At 40.8% G+C, this 19,525-nt stretch overlaps 1 protein-coding gene across 2 annotated transcripts in view; it reads right to left on the minus strand.

Annotated features, from left to right (window-relative positions):
• The window catches only part of ATP8B1 (ATPase phospholipid transporting 8B1), a 153,957-nt gene that overhangs the window by 16,528 nt on the left and 117,904 nt on the right, over window positions 1–19,525 (minus strand). For both annotated transcript variants that reach the window (XM_003827250.6, XM_034943810.4), the window contains exons 16-22: window positions 14,860–15,048; window positions 11,171–11,283; window positions 9,016–9,180; window positions 8,123–8,234; window positions 6,786–6,861; window positions 2,183–2,315; window positions 850–1,138 (exon numbers count right to left, since the gene is read on the minus strand). In XM_003827250.6, coding sequence (XP_003827298.1) covers window positions 850–1,138; window positions 2,183–2,315; window positions 6,786–6,861; window positions 8,123–8,234; window positions 9,016–9,180; window positions 11,171–11,283; window positions 14,860–15,048 — 1,077 coding nt within the window. The remainder of the gene's footprint in view (window positions 1–849; window positions 1,139–2,182; window positions 2,316–6,785; window positions 6,862–8,122; window positions 8,235–9,015; window positions 9,181–11,170; window positions 11,284–14,859; window positions 15,049–19,525) is intronic.

A 19,525-nucleotide genomic window follows, 5' to 3' on the forward strand; every position in this document is an offset into this window, starting at 1 on the left:
TCTTCAGTGCTAAACATGTTACTCTAAACTCACACCAGGTGACCCAATGATGAAGTTCCCACAGATTTACCAAAGGTAGGAAGAAAGTCCCAGAAAGAAATGCTTAGATGAAGGAGAATGATATTGTCAAAGCAAGCACCAGCCAGAGTTCAATAATTTATGTCTTACAAAACTTATTAAATATCAGGGTTTTTTGTTTTGTTTTGTTTTTTTGAGATGGAGTCTCACTCTGTCGTCCAGGCTGGAGTGCAGTGGCACGATCTCAGCTCACTGTAACCTCCGCCTCCTGGGTTCAAGTGATTTTCCTGCCTCAGCCTCCCGAGTAGCTGGGATTACAGGTGTGCACCACCACACCTGGCTAATTTTTGTATTTTTAGTAGAGACGGGGTTTCAGCATCTTGATCAGGCTGGTCTCGAACTCCTGACCTTGTGATCCACCTGCCTCGGCTTCCCAAAGTGCTGGGATTATAGGCGTGAGCCACTGTGCCCAGCCAATATCAGGGCTTTTAATAAATCCGAAATATGGGAAGAGAACCAGTAAGAGGAAAAAAATACACAATATCTATATAAAAGAATAAAAATATAAGGATAAATTCCCCCCCATAGACCTTATTTTCCTCTTCGCATCCTTCAGAAGCCCTGTCAGTGATACTCTTTCCTCCTGATGGGCTGTGGGCTTTCTGGGGGTAGGGTCACAGGCGTTGTCATGGTTAAGTGACTTTATGAAACATCTGCTCTATGAAAACCTAAGCTGTATAATCTAAAAAAAGAAAATCCACCCCCTACACATTCCAGCCATTTCTCCTCTCTAGCACGTTGGGCCCCACTGGCCGTGGGTGCATGACTCACTTTTGATCATGTTCACGTCATTGGCCCCGTCTCCGATGGCCAGCGTGATGGCTTTCTTGTACCTCTTCACCAGGTCCACCACCATGGCCTTCTGCTTGGGGGTGACGCGGCAGCAGATGACTGCACTGCACTCGCAGGCCAGGTCCACAAAGTTTTTCTGCCGCTGCTCTTTCTTAGCTTCTAGCCTCCTTTTACTTTGGGTCCGCATCCGTCTTTCTTCTTCTGTTCTTGGGAACTTCAGCTTCAGAATCTTATTTCTCTTGGTCTTTTTCTCAAGAAGAATTTCATTCTGTGAAATCAGAGAGAGAAAAGGTTACATTCACTTTAGTTTTACCCCAGGAGTACCATTCCCAAGATTTAAATTATGTGAAGGATAATTTTTGGATTATGTCACTGATTATATTTGACAAATAAATTTGATTTTATAACCAAAACATGTATATATATGTGTGTGTGTATATATACATACACACGCACATACATGTATGTGCGTATATACACACACATACACATACATGTATGTGTGTATGTATACACACACACACACGCACACATATATATACATATATATATATATATATTTTTGAGATGGAGTCTCACTCTGTTGCCAGGCTGGAATGCAGTGGCATGATCTCGGCTCACTGTAACCTCTGCCTCCCAGGTTCAAGCAATTTCCCTGCCTCAGCCTCCCGAGTAGCCGGGACTACAGGTGTGCGCCACCACGCCTGGCTAATTATTTTTTTGTATTTTAGTAGAGATGGGGTTTCACCATATTGGCCAGGATGGGCTCCATCTCCTGACCTTATGATCTGCCCGCCTTGGCCTCCCAAAGTGCTGGGAGTACAAGCATGAGCCACCGTGCTCAGCTATATATATATTTTTTAATGGAGATGGGGTCTTGCTGTGTAGCCTGGGTTGAAGTGCAGTGGCTATTCATTCACAAGTGTGATCATTGCATGCTGCAGCCTCGAACACCTGAGCTCAAACCACCCTCCTGCTTCAACCTCCAGAGGAGCTGGGACTACAGGCGCATGCCACCACATCCCGCTTATAAAATATACATGCAACAAAAATTTAGAAAATCCAACAATCTATAAAGAAGAAAATGAAAAAACCCATTAATTAATAAACCAAGATAACCACTTTTACCTCTTTGGTATACATCCTTTCATATATCATATATTATTAAGTCTCAAACTTGGAAAAACCACACTTTCATGTATAGGCTAAGAGACTTTTAGGTTGGCAGTTAACATGTGAAAGCATCTAAAAGTGGCTCCAAATGAACTTCTTTCTTTTGAGTTAAAGGCACAGATACACTAATGATACGTACCAACCAAGAACCAGTGATGATTAAGGCACGGTTTCCACCGGGTGGAAAAAAAGATTCCTGCACAGGAGGTGCAAACTTTGCATAGACGCCACCTCTATTCCTCTGGTTTTCCATCCTTGCATGAAGAAGAGAACTAGGGGAAACCAAATTTCAGTGTTTAAAGTGTAAGACCCTAAATAGGCCCTTGACTCTGAGATAACTTTGACTTAAAAAAAAATTGTGACAAAAAAACAAAGTTTACCATCTTACCTATTTTTGTTTCTTTATTTTATTTTCATTATAATTTTTTTGAGAGAGGGTCTCACTCTGTCACCCAGGCTGGAGAGCAGTGGCATGATCATGGATCACTGCAGCCTCGACTTCCCAGCCTCAGGTGATTCTCCTGCCTCAGCCTCCTGAGTTGCTGGGACTATAGGCACACGCTATCACGCCTGGCTAATTTTTGTATTTTTTGTAGCAATAGGGTTTTGCCATATCCCGGGCTTTGACCATTTTTAAGTGTACAACTTAGTAGTGTTAACTATAGTCACATTGTTATCCAACCAATCTCTAGAACTTTTTCATCTTGCAAAACTGAAACTCTATACCTATTAAACAATAACACCTCATCTCACTCGCCCTCCAGTCCCTGGTAACTTCCAGTTAACTTTCTGTTTGAATGAATTTGAGCACTCTAGATACCTCATATATGTGAAATCAAACAGTATTTGTCTTTCTGTGACTGGTTTATTTCACTTAGCTTAATGTCTTCGAGGTTCATCTATATAACATATGTCATAATTTCCTTCCTTTTTAAAGTTGAATATATTCCATTATGTGGAAGCACCACATTCTGTTTATCCATTCACTCACTGATGGGCACCTGGGTTGCGTCCATCTCTTGGCTACTGTGAACAGTGTTGCTATGAACATGAGTGTGCATGTATCTCTTTGAGATCCTGCTTTCAATTATTTTGTGGATATACCCAGAAGTGGGATTGTTGAATCATATGGTAATCCTTTTTGAAATTTTTTGAAACATCACCATACTGTTTTGCATAGTGGCTGCACCATTTTATATATTTCATCAACAACACACAAAGGTTCCTTCAACAATGATTGTTATTTTCTATTGTGTTTTGTTTTTGATAGTAGCCATCCTAAAGGGTGTGAGGTGTTATCTTGCTTTGGTTTTGATTTATCTTCCCCTAATGATTAGTGATGATGAGCCTCCTTTCACATGTTTATCAGCCATTTGCATGTCCTCTTTGGAAAAATGTCTACTCAAAGTGCTTTGCTCTTTTTTTTTTTTTTTTTTTTTTTTGAGACAGAGTCTCGCTCTGTCACCAGGCTGGAGTGCAGTGGTGTTATCTCAGCTCACTGCAACATCCACCTCCTAGGTTCAAGCTATTCTTCCACCTCAGCCTCCCAAGTAGCTGGGACTACAGACGGGCACCACCACGCCCAGCTAATTTTTGTATTTTTAGTACAGACAGGGTTTCACCATGTTGGCCAGGATGGTCTCAATCTCTTGACTTCATGATCCACCCGCCTCAGCCCCCCACAGTGCTGGGATTACAGGCATGAGCCACCACGCCTGGCCAGCCCTTTTTTTTTTTTTTTTAACTGAGCGACATGTAATTTTACTATGTCTCGATTCGTCCACCATGGGGGTACCATGTAATTCATCATTTTTCAAAGACAGTCAAAGGAAGATACAGTTGAAAATGTATACACAGCAACAGAAGAAAGGCAATCTTAGGCCAGGCACTGTGGCTCACGCCTGTAATCCCAGCACTTTGGGAGGCGGAGACGGGCAGATCAGTCGAGGTCAGGAGTTCGAAGCCAGACTGGCCAACATAGTGAAACTCTGTCTCTACTAAAAATACGAAAATTACCCAGGCGTGGTGGCGGTGCCTGTAATCCCAGTTACTTGGGAGGCTGAGGCATGAGGATCACTTGAACCCAGGAGGTGGAGGTTGCAATGAGCCAAGATTGCACCACTGCACTCCAGCCTGGGTGACAGAGTCTTTCTAAGAAAAAAAAAAAAAAAAAGGAAAGACAATCTTGATCTGAATTAGAATACTGGCTATTGTTTGTTAGGAATAAACTTATTTTCATATAAACAAAATTATATCTGTGTTTGAGAAATTCTCAGTGCTTTATATCAACAAATTAAATGTTTGTGTTAAAATGATATATGTGACAAGGCTACATGTAACACTTTCATGTGATAGAAAAATGAGTCATGAAATTTTGGAGTGGAAGGGACCTTAAATATCTTGTCCAATCTCTTCATGTTACAAATAAGGAAATCAAGCCAGAGGAAGGTGATGTGATTTGCCTGCTGCAAGTTGATAGGAAAACTAGAATGAGGACTCAGTTATCTTGTAACTTCTGGCTCAGGACTCTTACTATTACATACAAAAAGCCATTGTTCTTCTCCTTCCAAAGAAGGCTTCTCAGCCTTTGCACTCTTGATGTCTTGGGCCTAATAATCCTTTATTTTGTGTGGCCATCCCTTGCATTGGAGGATGTTTAGCAGCATCCCTGGGCTCTACCCACTAGAAGCCAGGAGCACTTCTCTGCAGTTAAAACAAGCAAGTGTCTCTGGACAGTGCCAAAGGGTCCCTGGAAGGCAAACTCACTCCCCACGGAGAATCACTGCACTAGAGGATTAAGTATCTAGTATCCGTTTTCCACATCAATTTAATTCTCATTTTCAAGTTAAAAGTGAGTGACTAAGACAAATCATTGAAAGGCCATAAGAGAAAAAAAATGAAGATACCTATTCAAATCATTTTATAGGAATCATCAATTTAAGAGCCACCTGGGAAGATGATTCCTCTCTCTATAAAGGTAAACTCAGCTAAGGGCATGGTCACAACATTTGCTACTTGCATACATTTTATCTTTTACTTTAGCTTAGGGACCAATTTTTAAGACTTTCAAAAGAGAGACCAGAAATTTTTTTACAGCCCCATCTACAAAAAATAAACAAAGCCATATAGTAATTAATCAGATTACTTGAAGCCCAAAACTACTAAAGTAAACTCATTAAGCATTAAGCATTTATTTGTCTGTTGCTACTTTTTTTTTTTTGAGACGGAGTCTTGCTCTGTCACCCAGGCAGGAGTGTAGTGGCACTATCTTGGCTCACTGCAACCTCTGCCTCCCAGGTTCAAGCAATTCTCCTGCCTCAGTCTCCCGAGTAGCTGGGATTCCAGGCACATGCCACCATGCCTGGCTAATTTTTGTATTTTTAGTAGAGACGGGGTTTCATCATATCAGTCAGGCTGTTCTCAAAATCCTGACCTCGTGATCCACCTGCCTCGGCCTCCCAATGTGCTGGTATTACAAGCATGAGCCACTGTGCCCAGCCTGTTGCTACTTTTTTAAAACCTAAAAGCACAAAGGGGCATGGCTTATGTACCTCTATTTGGGCACATAAACTAAATCAGTTCTAAATGGAACTGATTTAGATCATAAGGCTACTGATTTTGTCTAATTTGACGGAATACCTAATATACTAGAACAACTAGAAAATGCTTTATCACCATCATTAGAAATAAGACTAATATTGACCATCAATTCCCTCATCACTTTATCACACCTGGCAAATGTGTATGTTAACAGTTTAATCTGACCTCATGCTGGCCTGAGAGAAGCTTTGTAGGGAAAAATCTTGAGGAACTGTGAGGCCATCAGTAAACACATCACAGTAACTGTGTGCAGCATATTTATAGCTTCAGAACAAGACAGGGCTTTTTCATCATACATTTCCAGGTCTGCTGCGACTCTGATTCAAAGCTAACAAACGTTTCAGCATATGCTAACATTTGAATTATCAGGCCTGCCCCACCTAGACTAGATTACAGGGGACCTACATGATGTAACCCACCCACACATTTCCTTCCGGCAAAAGTTTTGGGTTTTTTTTTTTCCTTTCTTCTATTTCCCTTTCAAAAGTAAAAGTTCCTAGAAAAAGCAAAATAGGACTATAATTCATATTAATTTGCTAGCGATATTACAGGCTTTTTAACGGATTTTTTAGTAGGTGAACCGAGTTTTTTTTTTTTTTTAATGAGACAGAGTTTCACTCTTGTCACCTAGGCTGGAGTACAGTGGCGTGAGCTTGGCTCACTGCAACCTCTGCCTCCTGGGTTCAAGTGATTCTCCTGCCTCAGCCTCCCGAGTAGCTGAGATAACAGGCACCGGGCACCACACCCAGCTAATTTTTGTAGTTTTAGTAGAGACGGGGTTTCACCATGTTGGCCAGGCTGCTCTAGAACTCCTGACCTCAGGTGATCCACCCGCCTCGGCCTCCTAAAGGGCTGGGATTATAGGCATGAGCCACTGCGCCTGGCCTGAGCTGAGAAGGAATGGAGAAAAATGGCCTCTGAAGGGCCCCAAGTTTCCCTAAAAGTAAAATCTGCTCAAATTTAGGCTGCACCTTGATTACTTGGAACTGCCTGTTATTGTCTTGCCTCATTTAAACATGAGGAAACTGCCCCAAGTGACACATCGTAACCCCTATTTCTTCATATCTGCTATCTTCTACAGACAGTCTTGCATTTGGAAAGATGAGCTATTACGTAATTTCATACTGCAGGCTTTTACTCACTTAATATCCTCCCCATAGCAGATGGTGGTGTCTTCAGTCAGAAGTTCACAAGCAAATCCTATATTTTCAGCAGTTTCTACAATAGAATAAAATTAAGTCAAATGTCATTCCTGCTGTTTTTATTTTATTTTATTTTGTTTTTTGAGACAGCATCGCACTCCCACTGCCTAGGCTGGAGTGCAGTGGCACGTTCTCTGCTCACTGCAGCCTCAACCTCCAGGATTCAAGTGATCTTCCCATCTCAGCACCACCCCCAGCCCCCAAGTAGCTGGGACTACGCAACTCACTGCCAAGCCACCAAATAATTTGTGTTTTTTCTAGAGATGGGGTTTCGTCATATTTGCCAGGCTCATTCTTACTGTTGAACTGAATAATTGATTTTACCTAGTAATGATATTTTTTAGTTCATGAACATAACCAGATTCACACAAACACACTATTTTTCTATAGCAATCTGTAGGAATCACATGCAGAAAAAAAATCCTTTTCTCCATAATAAAACAAGTGAAAGTCAAAGTCTAATTTGAAATGTTTTCAATAATAAAATGTGCTATATTATCAAACATATAAACTGGTTATTTAGTAAACCAATGTTCATTAAATTACTAAACACTCTCAGTTCCTGGTTCAATTACTCTGTTATTGGCGGGGGGCGGGGGCAGAGGGAAGCATAATAATTTCCACCAACCCTTACGTGAAGATTTTTTTTCCTTTTAAATTACCACCCAATTTGGCATTTATTTAAGGTCAGGGCTGTGCTTCCCGTAACTTTGCAGAGTGTGTAACCCGTTGACGATTTCAGCGCAAGAGACATTATTTGATTTCTTGTGGAAGGCTTACAAAGTAAAGTATCAATACCCAACAAGTGCTTGTTGAGTTCTAAAGTTAAAAAATTAAAATCATTCTTTCCTTAGGTATACAATTTTATTGCCAAGCAATAAAATTGGCAAGAAAACCAAAGTTATTGTTCAGTACTTTGTATTGTTCTACTCTGTGCCCACCAAATGTCAAAGCACTGGAAGGACAGAGGGACAAGAGGGATGGCCCTTTCAGGATGGGAACCCACGTCTGGCTGGAGAGATAAGACCAGTTATAATCAGCAAGACATGGCCAGGAGCTAAATTATAAGGAAGAAACTGCTACTGAGGGGGATCAGGAAAGGATGCAGAAGGATGTGCTGGAAAAACAGAGGAGGGTTTCTCAGAAAAAGCATCTTCCGTCCAAAGAAACAGTGTTTGTACAGGATGAAAAGTCTGAGGAGGTCATCTTGGGCAAAGGAAACGGCAGCTATAAATATTTGTGAATTAACAGATATGCTTCCCTGCACAATGAATTACCCTTTTTGTCTCCAGTAAGCACCCAGATCTTAATGTCAGCTTTTGCAAGTTTTGAAATGGTTTCTGGAACTCCATCCTGTAGCTTGTCTTCAATAGCTGTAGCTCCCAGGAGCTAGAATGTATATTTAAAAAAAAAAAAAAAAAAAAGGAATTAGCAAACAAACCAAAAGTTTTCTGTAATTACAGGTTGCCAACCTGTAAAAAGAAGGGCTAATTATACATCCTGGTTGCTGCTCTCCTGGGGCCAATGGCCAGTGTTGACAGGGAAGGCTGCCATGTTTCACAATTACTGCAAACCAACACAGCTAAAAACTTTTTCCCTAAAGGATGAACTATTTAATTTACCAAGACAAAAATGCAAGTACAAAATCAAGGATGTTAAAAATACACTTTTCTTGTGTATTTGTGGCTTTATACTGACATAAACCATAAACCAGTTGCAATACTAGCTATTTGTTGAATATTTTCCACTTATCTAAACCCTACAAAAACTATGTATTAAATTTGGAAAACTTTTAGAAACCATATATTTTTCTTATTTCAAGATTTTGCAGAATATGATTGTTTCAGTAATTCCCCCAATGTAATAAGTATTAGATGCAGGTTTGTTATTGTTTAAAAATTATAATAAATTTTAATAAGTGATATACAAATTATGGAATTAAATTAGAACTTCTCCTAATGTATTTTGTCTTTTGGTTTCTCATAATGGCAACTTCTGTTCTGCTCCTATTTTGGTGAACAAAAGAAATAACCTTCTTCCATTGTGCCAGTGTCAAATGCTGAAGTTACAATTATCTCTTAAGCATGAGATCAAATATTCAATAAAACTTAATAAAAATTTCAATTCTGCTTAGAATATCAAAGAAAAAGTTATTAAGGCTAAAACTCACAATTAAGTCTTTTTCAATCTCCTCATATACTTTATCCAGAGCTTCGTCCCGGTTGGTGGAGGCCACACTGGCAGCCATAAACTTTTTATTCCATTCTGTAAATTCTTTTTCTTCAATTTCCTTGTAGCAAAGGCATAGGGTTCTAAGAGTTTCATTTGCAAAGATCTGTTTTATTTAAAAAAATAAATCCACCAATGCAAAGAATAGTTAATTCATGTAATTCAGGATCAAGTCTGAAATTTTACTTTGAAGTAATATACTAACAGAATTTAAAAAGAGATCATTAAACATGACAGATTCTGTACAAATACACTTTATAGAGAGGGGATTAAATGTCACTTTTTTTTTTTTTTTTTTGAGACAAGGTCTGGCTTTATCATCCAGGCTGGGATGCAGTGATGCAATCCTGGCTCACTGCAACCTCTGCCTTCCAGGCTGAAGCCATCCTCTCACCTCAGCCTCCCAAGTAGCTGGGACTACAGGTGTGCACCACCACGCCTGGTAATTTTTGTACTTTTTTTTGTAGAGATGGGGTTTCATCATGCTGGTCTTGAACTCACGAGCTCATGTGATCTGCCCAACTCAGCCTCCCAGCGTGCTGGGATTACAGGCATGAGCCACTGCTCCCAGCCTAAACATCACTTTATAATAGACTTTGCTTTTCTAAACTTCTATAGGGTCCAGGACTGCACTTCCAGTTTCCAAAGGGAAAAGCTTACCTTTCTTCTAAATCTTCTATTACCTTTCTCATTTTCTCATTTTCTCTTTTTCTCTTCATGACTAGGAAAATATCAGACCAAGGGAGCTGCCTTGGGGTGTAATGACATAAGCACGAACCTGACAACTTTATAACTTGTTCCAACAAACTGTGATACAAGTCCAATCACCTATGAACTCTCCACTAAGCATTATTCCCTCAAACCAATTCTAAAATACACAAGCCATTGTTAAAGCTGAGGTCAAAGCTTTTAATGGAAAAGAGTATCTGGCAATTTTCCCATGATGAACGATTTAAACATTTTCTTTTTTTTTCTTTTTCTTTTTCTTTTTTTTTTTTGAGATGAAGTCTCACTCTATCGCCCAGGCTTGAGTGCAGTGGTGTGATCTCGGCTCACTGCAACCTCTGCCTCCCTGGTTCACGCCATTCTCCTGCCTCAGCCTCCTGAGTAGCTGGGATTACAGGCAGGTGCCACTGCACCTGGCTAATCTTTGTATTTTTGGTAGAGACGGGGTTTCACCATGTTGGCCAGGATGGTCTCGATCTGTTAACCTCGTGATCTGCCACCTCACCCTCCCAAAGTACTGGGATTACAGGCGTGAGCTACTGCACCCAGCCTGATTTAAACATTTTAAACAGTTTCAACATGAACCAGTAAACATCTCATTACTTTATAGTCACATCTTTTTTATTTTGACCAAGTTTTGCTCTTGTCGCCCAGGCTGGAGTGCAATGGTACGATCTCGGCTCACTCTACCCCCTCCCTCTGGGGTTCAAGCGATTCTCCTGCCTCAGCTTCCCAAGTAGCTGGGATTACAGGTGCCCACCACCACACCCAGTTAATTTTTTTGTATTTTTAGTGGAGACGGGGTTTCACCACGTTGGCCAGGCTGGTCTTGAACTCCTGACCTCAGGTGATACACCCGCCTTGGCCTCCCAAAGTGCTGGGATTACAGGCATGAGACACCAAATACTCAATCAGTTGAACCACTTCTGCCATCTTGGCTAGACAAGATGTGACCTATAGTCAGCTCTGTCATCCTGTCACATATGAATGCTTTCCTTCCTTCGTGCTACAACTTGAAGTTAGTGGAGGTCTTGGGGACCACACACATAGTAAGACTACAACCTAGTATGGTTATGTAGCTTGCTCAAGGCCACTGGAAGAGAGCTAAGCCATTCCCCTGCCTCAGTCCTATAGACCTTGAAGACCCACATGCTGGGAGAGGGCACCATGGTGATATCCCAGGAAGTCAGTGGCAGGGGCAGAACTGGGACCCAGGTGGCTGTATTCCTACTTTACTGCTCTTTCCACCCCAACTATTGCAAAGCAAAGGGAGGGTCAGCAGTTAACATACAGCTTTCATGCAAACTTAACAGACAGCATCAGAGAGTAAGTTCAGAATCCCTTGCAGAAAGAATAAAAGTGAAACTTACATCCAGGGCATCCTGTGTTTCTTGCTTAGTAGGATTCATTCGATGTAACCGTTCATAAATAACAGTGTCAGCACCTTTACAGTAAAGCTTGATATTGCCTTCTGGGGTTCTTACTGGTAGTAAAAGAAGGAAATAAACACAACAAAGTTTGATTTTTTATATATATATTTTTTGAGACAGGGTCTTGCTCTGTTGTCCAGGCTGGAGTGCAGCAGTTCAGTATCGGCTCACTGTAGCCTCGACCCCCCAGGCTCAAGCAATCCTCCCATCTCAGCCTCCCGAGTAGCTGGGACTACAGGTGCATGCCACCATGCCTGGCTAATTTTTATTTTTATAGACATTGGAGGTCTCACTATGTTACCCAGGCTGGAGTGCAGCAGTTCAGTATCGGCTCACTGTAGCCTCGACCCCCCAGGCTCAAGCAATCCTCCCATCTCAGCCTCCCGAGTAGCTGGGACTACAGGTGCATGCCACCATGCCTGGCTAATTTTTATTTTTATAGACATTGGAGGTCTCACTATGTTACCCAGGCTGGTCTTGAACTCCTGGGCTCAAGCAATCCTCCTGCCTCAGCCTCCCAAAATGCTGGGATTACAGATGTGAGTTACCACACCCAGCTAAGTTTGATTTTTTAATAGAAAACTACATTTATAAAGTTAATTTGAAGTGTTACTATCTCATAATTCACTATTAGCTTAAAACCATCAGTTCCTCTAGAAAAGTGTTGCCTTCAACAAAACTGGTAAGTCATTATCTACATTGAATGTAATAGTGAAATAAATATAAAAAGATTCCTTCACAGTCAGCTCTGTTTTTTATAACCTCAGTTATTCTTCCAACAAATATTTACTGACTCCCTACCATGTGCTATGCCATGTTCTAGTTACTTTCTTTTGTAGACTTTTTCTCCATCCAACCAACAGGTAGTTTCTCACCTATGAACTCACAACACTTACTGCTTTTAATACTTCAAGCACAACACCACTCCTTATGACCATTTTTTTTGGGTTTTTTGATTAATGCAATAATTGTAATACATCCCTCACTGCTAACCAGATTTTAAATCAAGGTAGATGGCAAGCGTGATAATCAGTCTAGATCTGTGTAAGGGACACAGAAAGCGTTCAGTAAGTATGCCTAAGGAGGGTGTAATAGTTAAACCTGTATATTTTTATTGGTTAAAAATTCAATCATAGTGGAGAAGGCTTGTAGATACCACCTTAACCAAGTGATCAAAATTAACATCCCCATTAATGAGACAAACCAATAATATATACCTTCTGGCTAGGCAGGGTGGCTCACGCCTGTAATCCCAGCACTCTGGGAGGCCAAGGCAGGCCAATCACCTGAGGTCGGCAGTTGGAGACCAGCCTGACCAACATGGAGAAACCTTGTTTCTACTAAAAATACAAAATTAACCAGGCATGGTGGCACATGCCTATAATCCCAGCTACTCAGAAGGCTGAGGCAGGAGAATCACTTGAACCAGGGAGGTAGAGGTTGCAGTGAGCCGAGATAGCACCATTGCACTTCAGCCTGGGCAGCAAGAGTGAAACTCTGTCTCAAAAAAAAAAAAAAAAAAAAATATATATATATATATGAAACATATATATACACATATATACATACATATATCTACATATATACACATTTATAAATATATGTATATATATACTTATAAATATACATATATAAATATATGTATATATACTTATAAATATACATATATAAATATATGTATATATATACTTATAAATATACATATATAAATATATGTATATATAAATATATGTATATATATACTTATAAATATACATATATAAATATATGTATATATATACTTATAAATATACATATATAAATATATGTATATATATAAAAATATAAATGTGTGTGTGTGTGTGTGTGTGTATACACCTTCTGATGTGATACTTAAAGAAAAGCACAGCATCACTTACGGACTCTTCCTGCCAACAATGTGTAACCTAGCTCTAATCATGAGGGAACATCAGACAAACCCAAATAGAGGGATAGCCTATAAAATAACCAGCCTGTGCTTTTTAAAAATGTCAATGGATGAAAGATCAAAAAGAGATTGAACCGTCCTTGACTCAGAGTCATGATCACCTAATATAACCTGTGATCTTAGACTGGATCCTGGACCAGAAAAACAAAGAATGAACCTCCCTGGTAAAATCTGATAAAGTCTATTGATTAGATAATATTGTACTGTGTTAAATTTTCTGGTTCTGAACATTGCACTGTATATATAAGTGAGTGTTTCTGTTCTTAGGAAATACCTACTATGGTATATAGTACAGTATTTAGGGGAAAGGGACATTAGGCCTGCAATTTATTCTCTTTTTTATATTTTTATTTTCTTTTTTTATCATGTAATCTTGCTCCTTCTAATGCAATTTACTCTCAAATGGTTCAGAAAACAATAACCTGTATGTATGTGTGTGTACATATATATGTGTGTGTATATATAGGTATATATAATGAAATTACATATATATAATTAGATATATATTAGATCTATATATAGAGATATATAAATGAAATTTCATTATGTTAACAATTGGTGGATATGGAAGAGTATGAGGGCTCTTTAAACCATTCTTGTAACTTTTCTATAAGTTTGAGATTATTTCAAATTACGAATTTAAAGCAGTTCAGTGGTAGGAAGTGATTTTCATCTTCACTTGGTGGTCTGTTATGTGCCTGCATTGCAGATGTGATTTTGATTCATAAGCATAGCTTTGCTTTTCTCAGAAATCTTTTCCTGCTGAGTCCTCCCTTCCCTACCATCAAGTACAGAAGAGAGCACTCAGAGGTGCTCAAAAAATAAAAGAGCATGTGTTGTTTAAAATAAAAGACTGCTACAAATGTCTACCTGCTGCTTCAGAAATGTTCCACCTGCTGCCCCAGATTCAGCATCTGGCAGCCCACGTGGTTAAAGAATGTCAGCAGCTGTAATCCCAGCTACTCAGGAGGCTGAGGCAGGAGACTCGCTTGAACCTGGGAGGCGGAGGTTGCAGTGACCTGAGATCGCGCCACTGCACTCCTGGGTGACGGAGCAAGACTCCATCTCAAAAAAAAAAAAAAAAAAAGAAAAGAAAAGAAAGAAAGAAAGAGATTAAAAAAGAACGTCAGCAGCATTTGCAAGATTCAGAGATACTGTGGCTACCCCTTTGAGTAGGGAACACAGTGAAGAATGAAGAAAACAATACCAGTTTCTTTTTTTTTTTTTTTTTTGAGACGGAGTCTTGCTCTATCGCCCAGGCTGGAATGCAGTGGCGCGATGTCGGCTCACTGCAAGCTCTGCCTCCCGGGTTCACGCCATTCTCCTGTCTCAGCCTCCCGAGTGGCTGGGACTACAGGTGCCAGCCACCACGCCCGGCTAATTTTTTTTGTATTTTTAGTAGAGACGGGGTTTCACCGTGTTAGCCAGGACGGTCTCAATCTCCTGACCTCGTGATCCACCCGCCTCGGCCTCCCAAAGTGCTGGGATTACAGGCGTGAGCCACCGCGCCCGGCCAACAATACCAGTTTCAATAAAGCTGCAGAAATCTCCCAGGAGCCAAGTAGCTCTTTCACTGGCTGCTTTATCCTGATGCCACTCAATACAATGGGCAAAAGCAACATCTAAATGAGCGATTCATAGGCAGACTCTGAGGGGGACTTACCAATGATAGACATTCGCTTCCGGTCACTGTTGAAGTCCAAAATGGCAAGGACATTGTAAGTCCTTTCAGTGCCCAGTTCACTGATGGTGATGGTGTTCTGGGTCCTGGCGAGGAAGGCAAAGCCAAAGTTCCTGGCAGCGTTTACCAGGGCACCTTCATCGGGAGAGGCTGCCTGGTAGTTGAGCTGACCTAACAAGGAAGCGAGAGAAATCCCAGAAAAGCTGTAAAAACAAATGCAGAGCTCATTGTTGAGGCCTCTGCTGAGGCTCCTGTGGGGGTCAGATGGGCTGCAAAGCCCAAAACATCCCCAGGAAAACGAGTCATTGACTTGGAAGGGTTATGCCAAGATTAAAACTTCTTTGTTTTATCTTGACTTATAAACAGTAATATAAACTAAAAAAGAAACATTGGTGGAGAATGAGGGAAAATTCCCATAATCCCACCATCCACAGGAGAAACAACAGGTGTTGACATTTTATCATTCCCTCCAGTGCCTTTTAAAATGTCTGTATCTGAAATTGTTTCTATCAAGCTGAATATACATTTACATCCTGATTATTTTAATGCTGTATCTGAGCATATTGCCATCCCTTTTTAAATTCTTTATAAACATTTGAACAAATGTAAATATGTTATCATTTTCCCATTACAGACACTTAGTTTATTTCCAAATTTTTTTACTCTCAAAAAGTCACATTTTAATAACCCTTTTGTATGTGTGTAAAGATTTTTCTGTTTCTTTTTTCTTTTTAGAGACAGAGGTCTCCCTATGTTGTCCAGGCTGCTCTTGATCTCCGGGGCCCAAGTGATCCTTCTGCCTCAGCCTAATGAGTAGCTAGGGCTACAGGCTCATGTCACCTCACCTGGCTTATTCTCTTTCTTTCTTGTTTTTCTGAAACAGGGTCTCACCCTGTTGCCCAGGTTGCAGTGCAGTGGCACGATCATGGCTCACTGCAGCCTCAATCTCCCCAGGCTCAGTGATCCTCCTACCTCATCTTCCCATGTAGCTGGGATTACTGGTACACGCCACCACACCTGGCTAATTTTTTGTATTTTTTTGTAGAGACGGGGTTTCACCATGTTGCTCAGGCTGGTCTCAAACTCCTGGACTCAAGTGATTCGCCTGCCTCAGTCCCTGAATTGTTCGGATTACAGGCATGAGCCACTGCCCCTGGGCCCCTGGCTCATTTTCTAAGAGCAGATTCCTATTAGGAAAATACTGAGCCAGAGAACACTGATAATTTTAAAACTCATTGGTATACAATACTAATTTGTTTTCCAAGAAGGTTGTACCAGTTTATCTTCCCTCTAAAAAAGTATGTTTTCTTTCTTTCTTTTTTTTTTTGTTTTTTTGACACAGTCTTACTCTGGCACCAAGGCTGGAGTGCAGTGGCACCATCTCAGCTCACTGCAGCCTTGATCACCTCAGGCGCAAGTGATCCTCCCACCTCAGCTTCCTGAGTAGCTGGGACTATAGGCGCACATCACCACGCCCAGCTAATGTTTGTATTTTTTATAGAGACAGGATCTCACCATGTTGCCCAGGCTATTTTTTCTTTACCATAGCTATATTCTCCTTATTGAAAAAAAAAAAAAAAAAAAAAACCCACAGGCTGGGTGCAGTGGCTCACGCCTGTAATCCCAGCAATCTGGGAGGCTGAGGCAGGTAGATCATGAGGTCAGGAGATGGAGACCATCCTGGCTAACACAGTGAAACTCTGTCTCTACTAAAAACACAGAAAATTAGCCAGGCATGGTGGCACGTGCCTATAGTTCCAGCTACTCAGGAGGCTGAGGCAGGAGAATCACTTGAACCCAGAAGGTGGAGGTTGCAGTGAGCCGAGATCTCGCCACTGCACTCCACCCTGGTGACAGACCGAGACTCCATCTCAAAAAAAAAAAAAAAAAGAAAGAAAGAAAAGTTGAAACAAACCAACCAACCTTAGTTTGATCACTATCCGATATCTTAATGTTTAAAAGTTAAATAATGGAAAATTGTCTTCTACATTTCAACAATAAGAATAAGCTAGGTTTAGTGGCACGTGCCTATAATTGCAACTATTCAGGAGGCTGAGGCAGGAGGATCACTTGAGCCCAGGAGTGTGAGGTTACAGTGAGCTTTGATATTCCACTGCACTCCAGCCTGGCTGACAGAGCAAGATGCAGTCTCTTTTAGGAAAAAAGAAAAAACCAATAAGAAGAGGAATAAATCTCACAGCCAGATACACAAAAGAGTACATGTGCTAAATGATTCCACTGAAATAAGCCAAAAAACTGACAGAGCTAACCTGTGTTATTCGTAGTCAGGAAAGTACTTTTCTTGTAATCACTGGAAAGGAATGTAAAGGGAATTCTAGGGGGATTGATAATGTTCTTTTTTAAAAATCTGGGTGCTCATTACAAGAGTATTGGTTTGTGAAAATTCATTGAGTTATATACTTATGATACGTACATATCTCTGTATACACATGTTGTACTTCAATAAAAAGTTTAAAAAATACTCTGCCTACCCAAGATCTTCTATTTTTCTACTCTAGTTATTTTGTCTCAAAATAGAAGGAAAAGCATTTCCGTGGCCAGATGACTTTGGACAGAAAGAGCATTTAGTTTTCCAAAATACTTTGACCAGGATGAAGGCCACAGATGCATGAGCAGCTGTTTATCCCCCAGCCTCACTTGGAATGGTTGGTGCTCTGGGGTAATGGTGGCAGAGAGAGCTAAACACACCTTCCTTCCTTCCTTCACAATTGGCTCAGAGGATTCACTTTTTAAGTCAATATTAATCACTTCCTAATTAATAATTAAAGATGACACTTAGGGTCTCTCTGTATTTGTTCACTCAGAAAGTCATTCACTAGAAGCTATAAACGCACTTCCTAAATCCGGCCATCTAGCAAACATATACAAATGCTAGAGGGCAAACTATTTAACCAGAGACAAATCAGCAGTGGTGAGAACAAAGCCTTTCCCTTCGGCAACTTAAGTTGGCACAGCGATATATGGCATAATATTGACAGCAAACGCATTTCCAGCAGAGAAAAGGAACAAAATAATAAAAAGTGGTAAAGTTCCCACAAGTAAGACACTCATATCTAGAGCAAACACCTTGATATTTTTATCATTAAAGAAAAAAAAATGTTTTCCATTACCTTCTGATAATGGAATCACAGAATTGCAGACTAACAGAGATGGGAAGAACGTCAGTGACTTGGTCCAAATGCCAACCTTATGACTGCTGGAAGACACTTGGACTAAAAAACTATGCAGCCATAAAAAGGAACAAAATCATGTCCTTTGTCACAGTAGAGATTAGGCCATTATCCTAAGCAAATTAACTCAGGAACAGAAGACCACATACCTACCACATGTTCTCACTTAACATTGGGTACTCATGGACATAAAGACTGCAAAAATAGATAGTGGGGACTTCAAGAGAAAGGAGGGAGGGAGGGCAACAAGGGTTGAAAAACTTACTATTAGGGCCAGGCACGGTGGCTCACACCTGTAATCCCAGCACTTTGGGAGGCTGAGGCGGGTGGATCACGAGGTCAGGAGTTTGAGACCGGCCTGGCCAACATAGTGAAACCCCGTCTCTACTAAAAATATAAAAAATTAGCCACGTGTGGTGGTATGCACCTGTAATCCCAGCTACTTGGGAGGCTGAGGCAGGAGAATCGCGTGAACCCGGGTGGCAGAGGTTGCAGTGAACCGAGATCACACCATTGCACTCCAGCCCAGGCGACAGTTCGAGATTCTATCTCAAAAAAAAAGAAGAGAAAAGAAAAGAGTGTGGTGTTGGTGGTATAGTGGTGAGCATAGCTGCCTTCCAAGCAATTGACCCGACTTCGATTCCCAGCCAACGCAGCAGGCCGACCTTTCGTCCTGGCTAACATGGTGAAACCCCGTCTCTACTAAACATACAAAAAAAATTAGCAAGGCATGGTGGCGGGTGCCTGTAGTCCCAGCTACTTGGGAGGCTGAGGCAGGAGAATGGCATGAACCCGGGAGGCAGAGCTTGCAGTGAGCCGAGATCATGCCACTGCTCTCCAGCCTGGGCAACAGAGCAAGACTGTCTCAAAAAAAAAAAAAAAAAAAAAAAAGAATAAAAAAGAAAAGAAAAACTAATTATTAAGTTCTGTGTTCACTACCTGGATGACGGGATCAATTGTACCCCAAACTTCAGGGTCATGCAATATACCCATGTAACAAACATGCACATGTATCCCCTGAACCTAAAATAAAAGTTGAAGGTGTAAAAACAAACTAAAAAAAAAAACAAAAACAAAGCAACCTTCCTAAGAAAACTCTTTATTTATGGCACATTTAGAGGCAACCAGAAAGACCTTCTTTTTCTTTCACACACTAATTTGTGGCTCATGAAATTGATGTAATCAAAGAAAGATGCTCAAACCACAAATCCCACCTCTCAGTTCTCATCAACCTGATTCCCTAGCTTCAGGGTAATGGTGGCAGAGAAAGCTAAGTGCACCTTTCTTCTCTCCTTCACAACTGCCTCAGCTGATTCACTCTAAATTTTTTTTGAGATGGAGTCTCACTTTGTCGCCCAGGCTGGAGTGCAGTGGCACAATCTCGGCTCACAGCAACCTCCGCCTCGCGGGTTCAAGCAATTCTCCTGTCTCAGCCTCCCGAGTAGCTGGGACTACAG

This window comes from Pan paniscus, chromosome 17 (assembly GCF_029289425.2).
Source record: "Pan paniscus chromosome 17, NHGRI_mPanPan1-v2.0_pri, whole genome shotgun sequence".
Classification (NCBI taxonomy): Eukaryota; Metazoa; Chordata; class Mammalia; order Primates; family Hominidae; genus Pan; species Pan paniscus.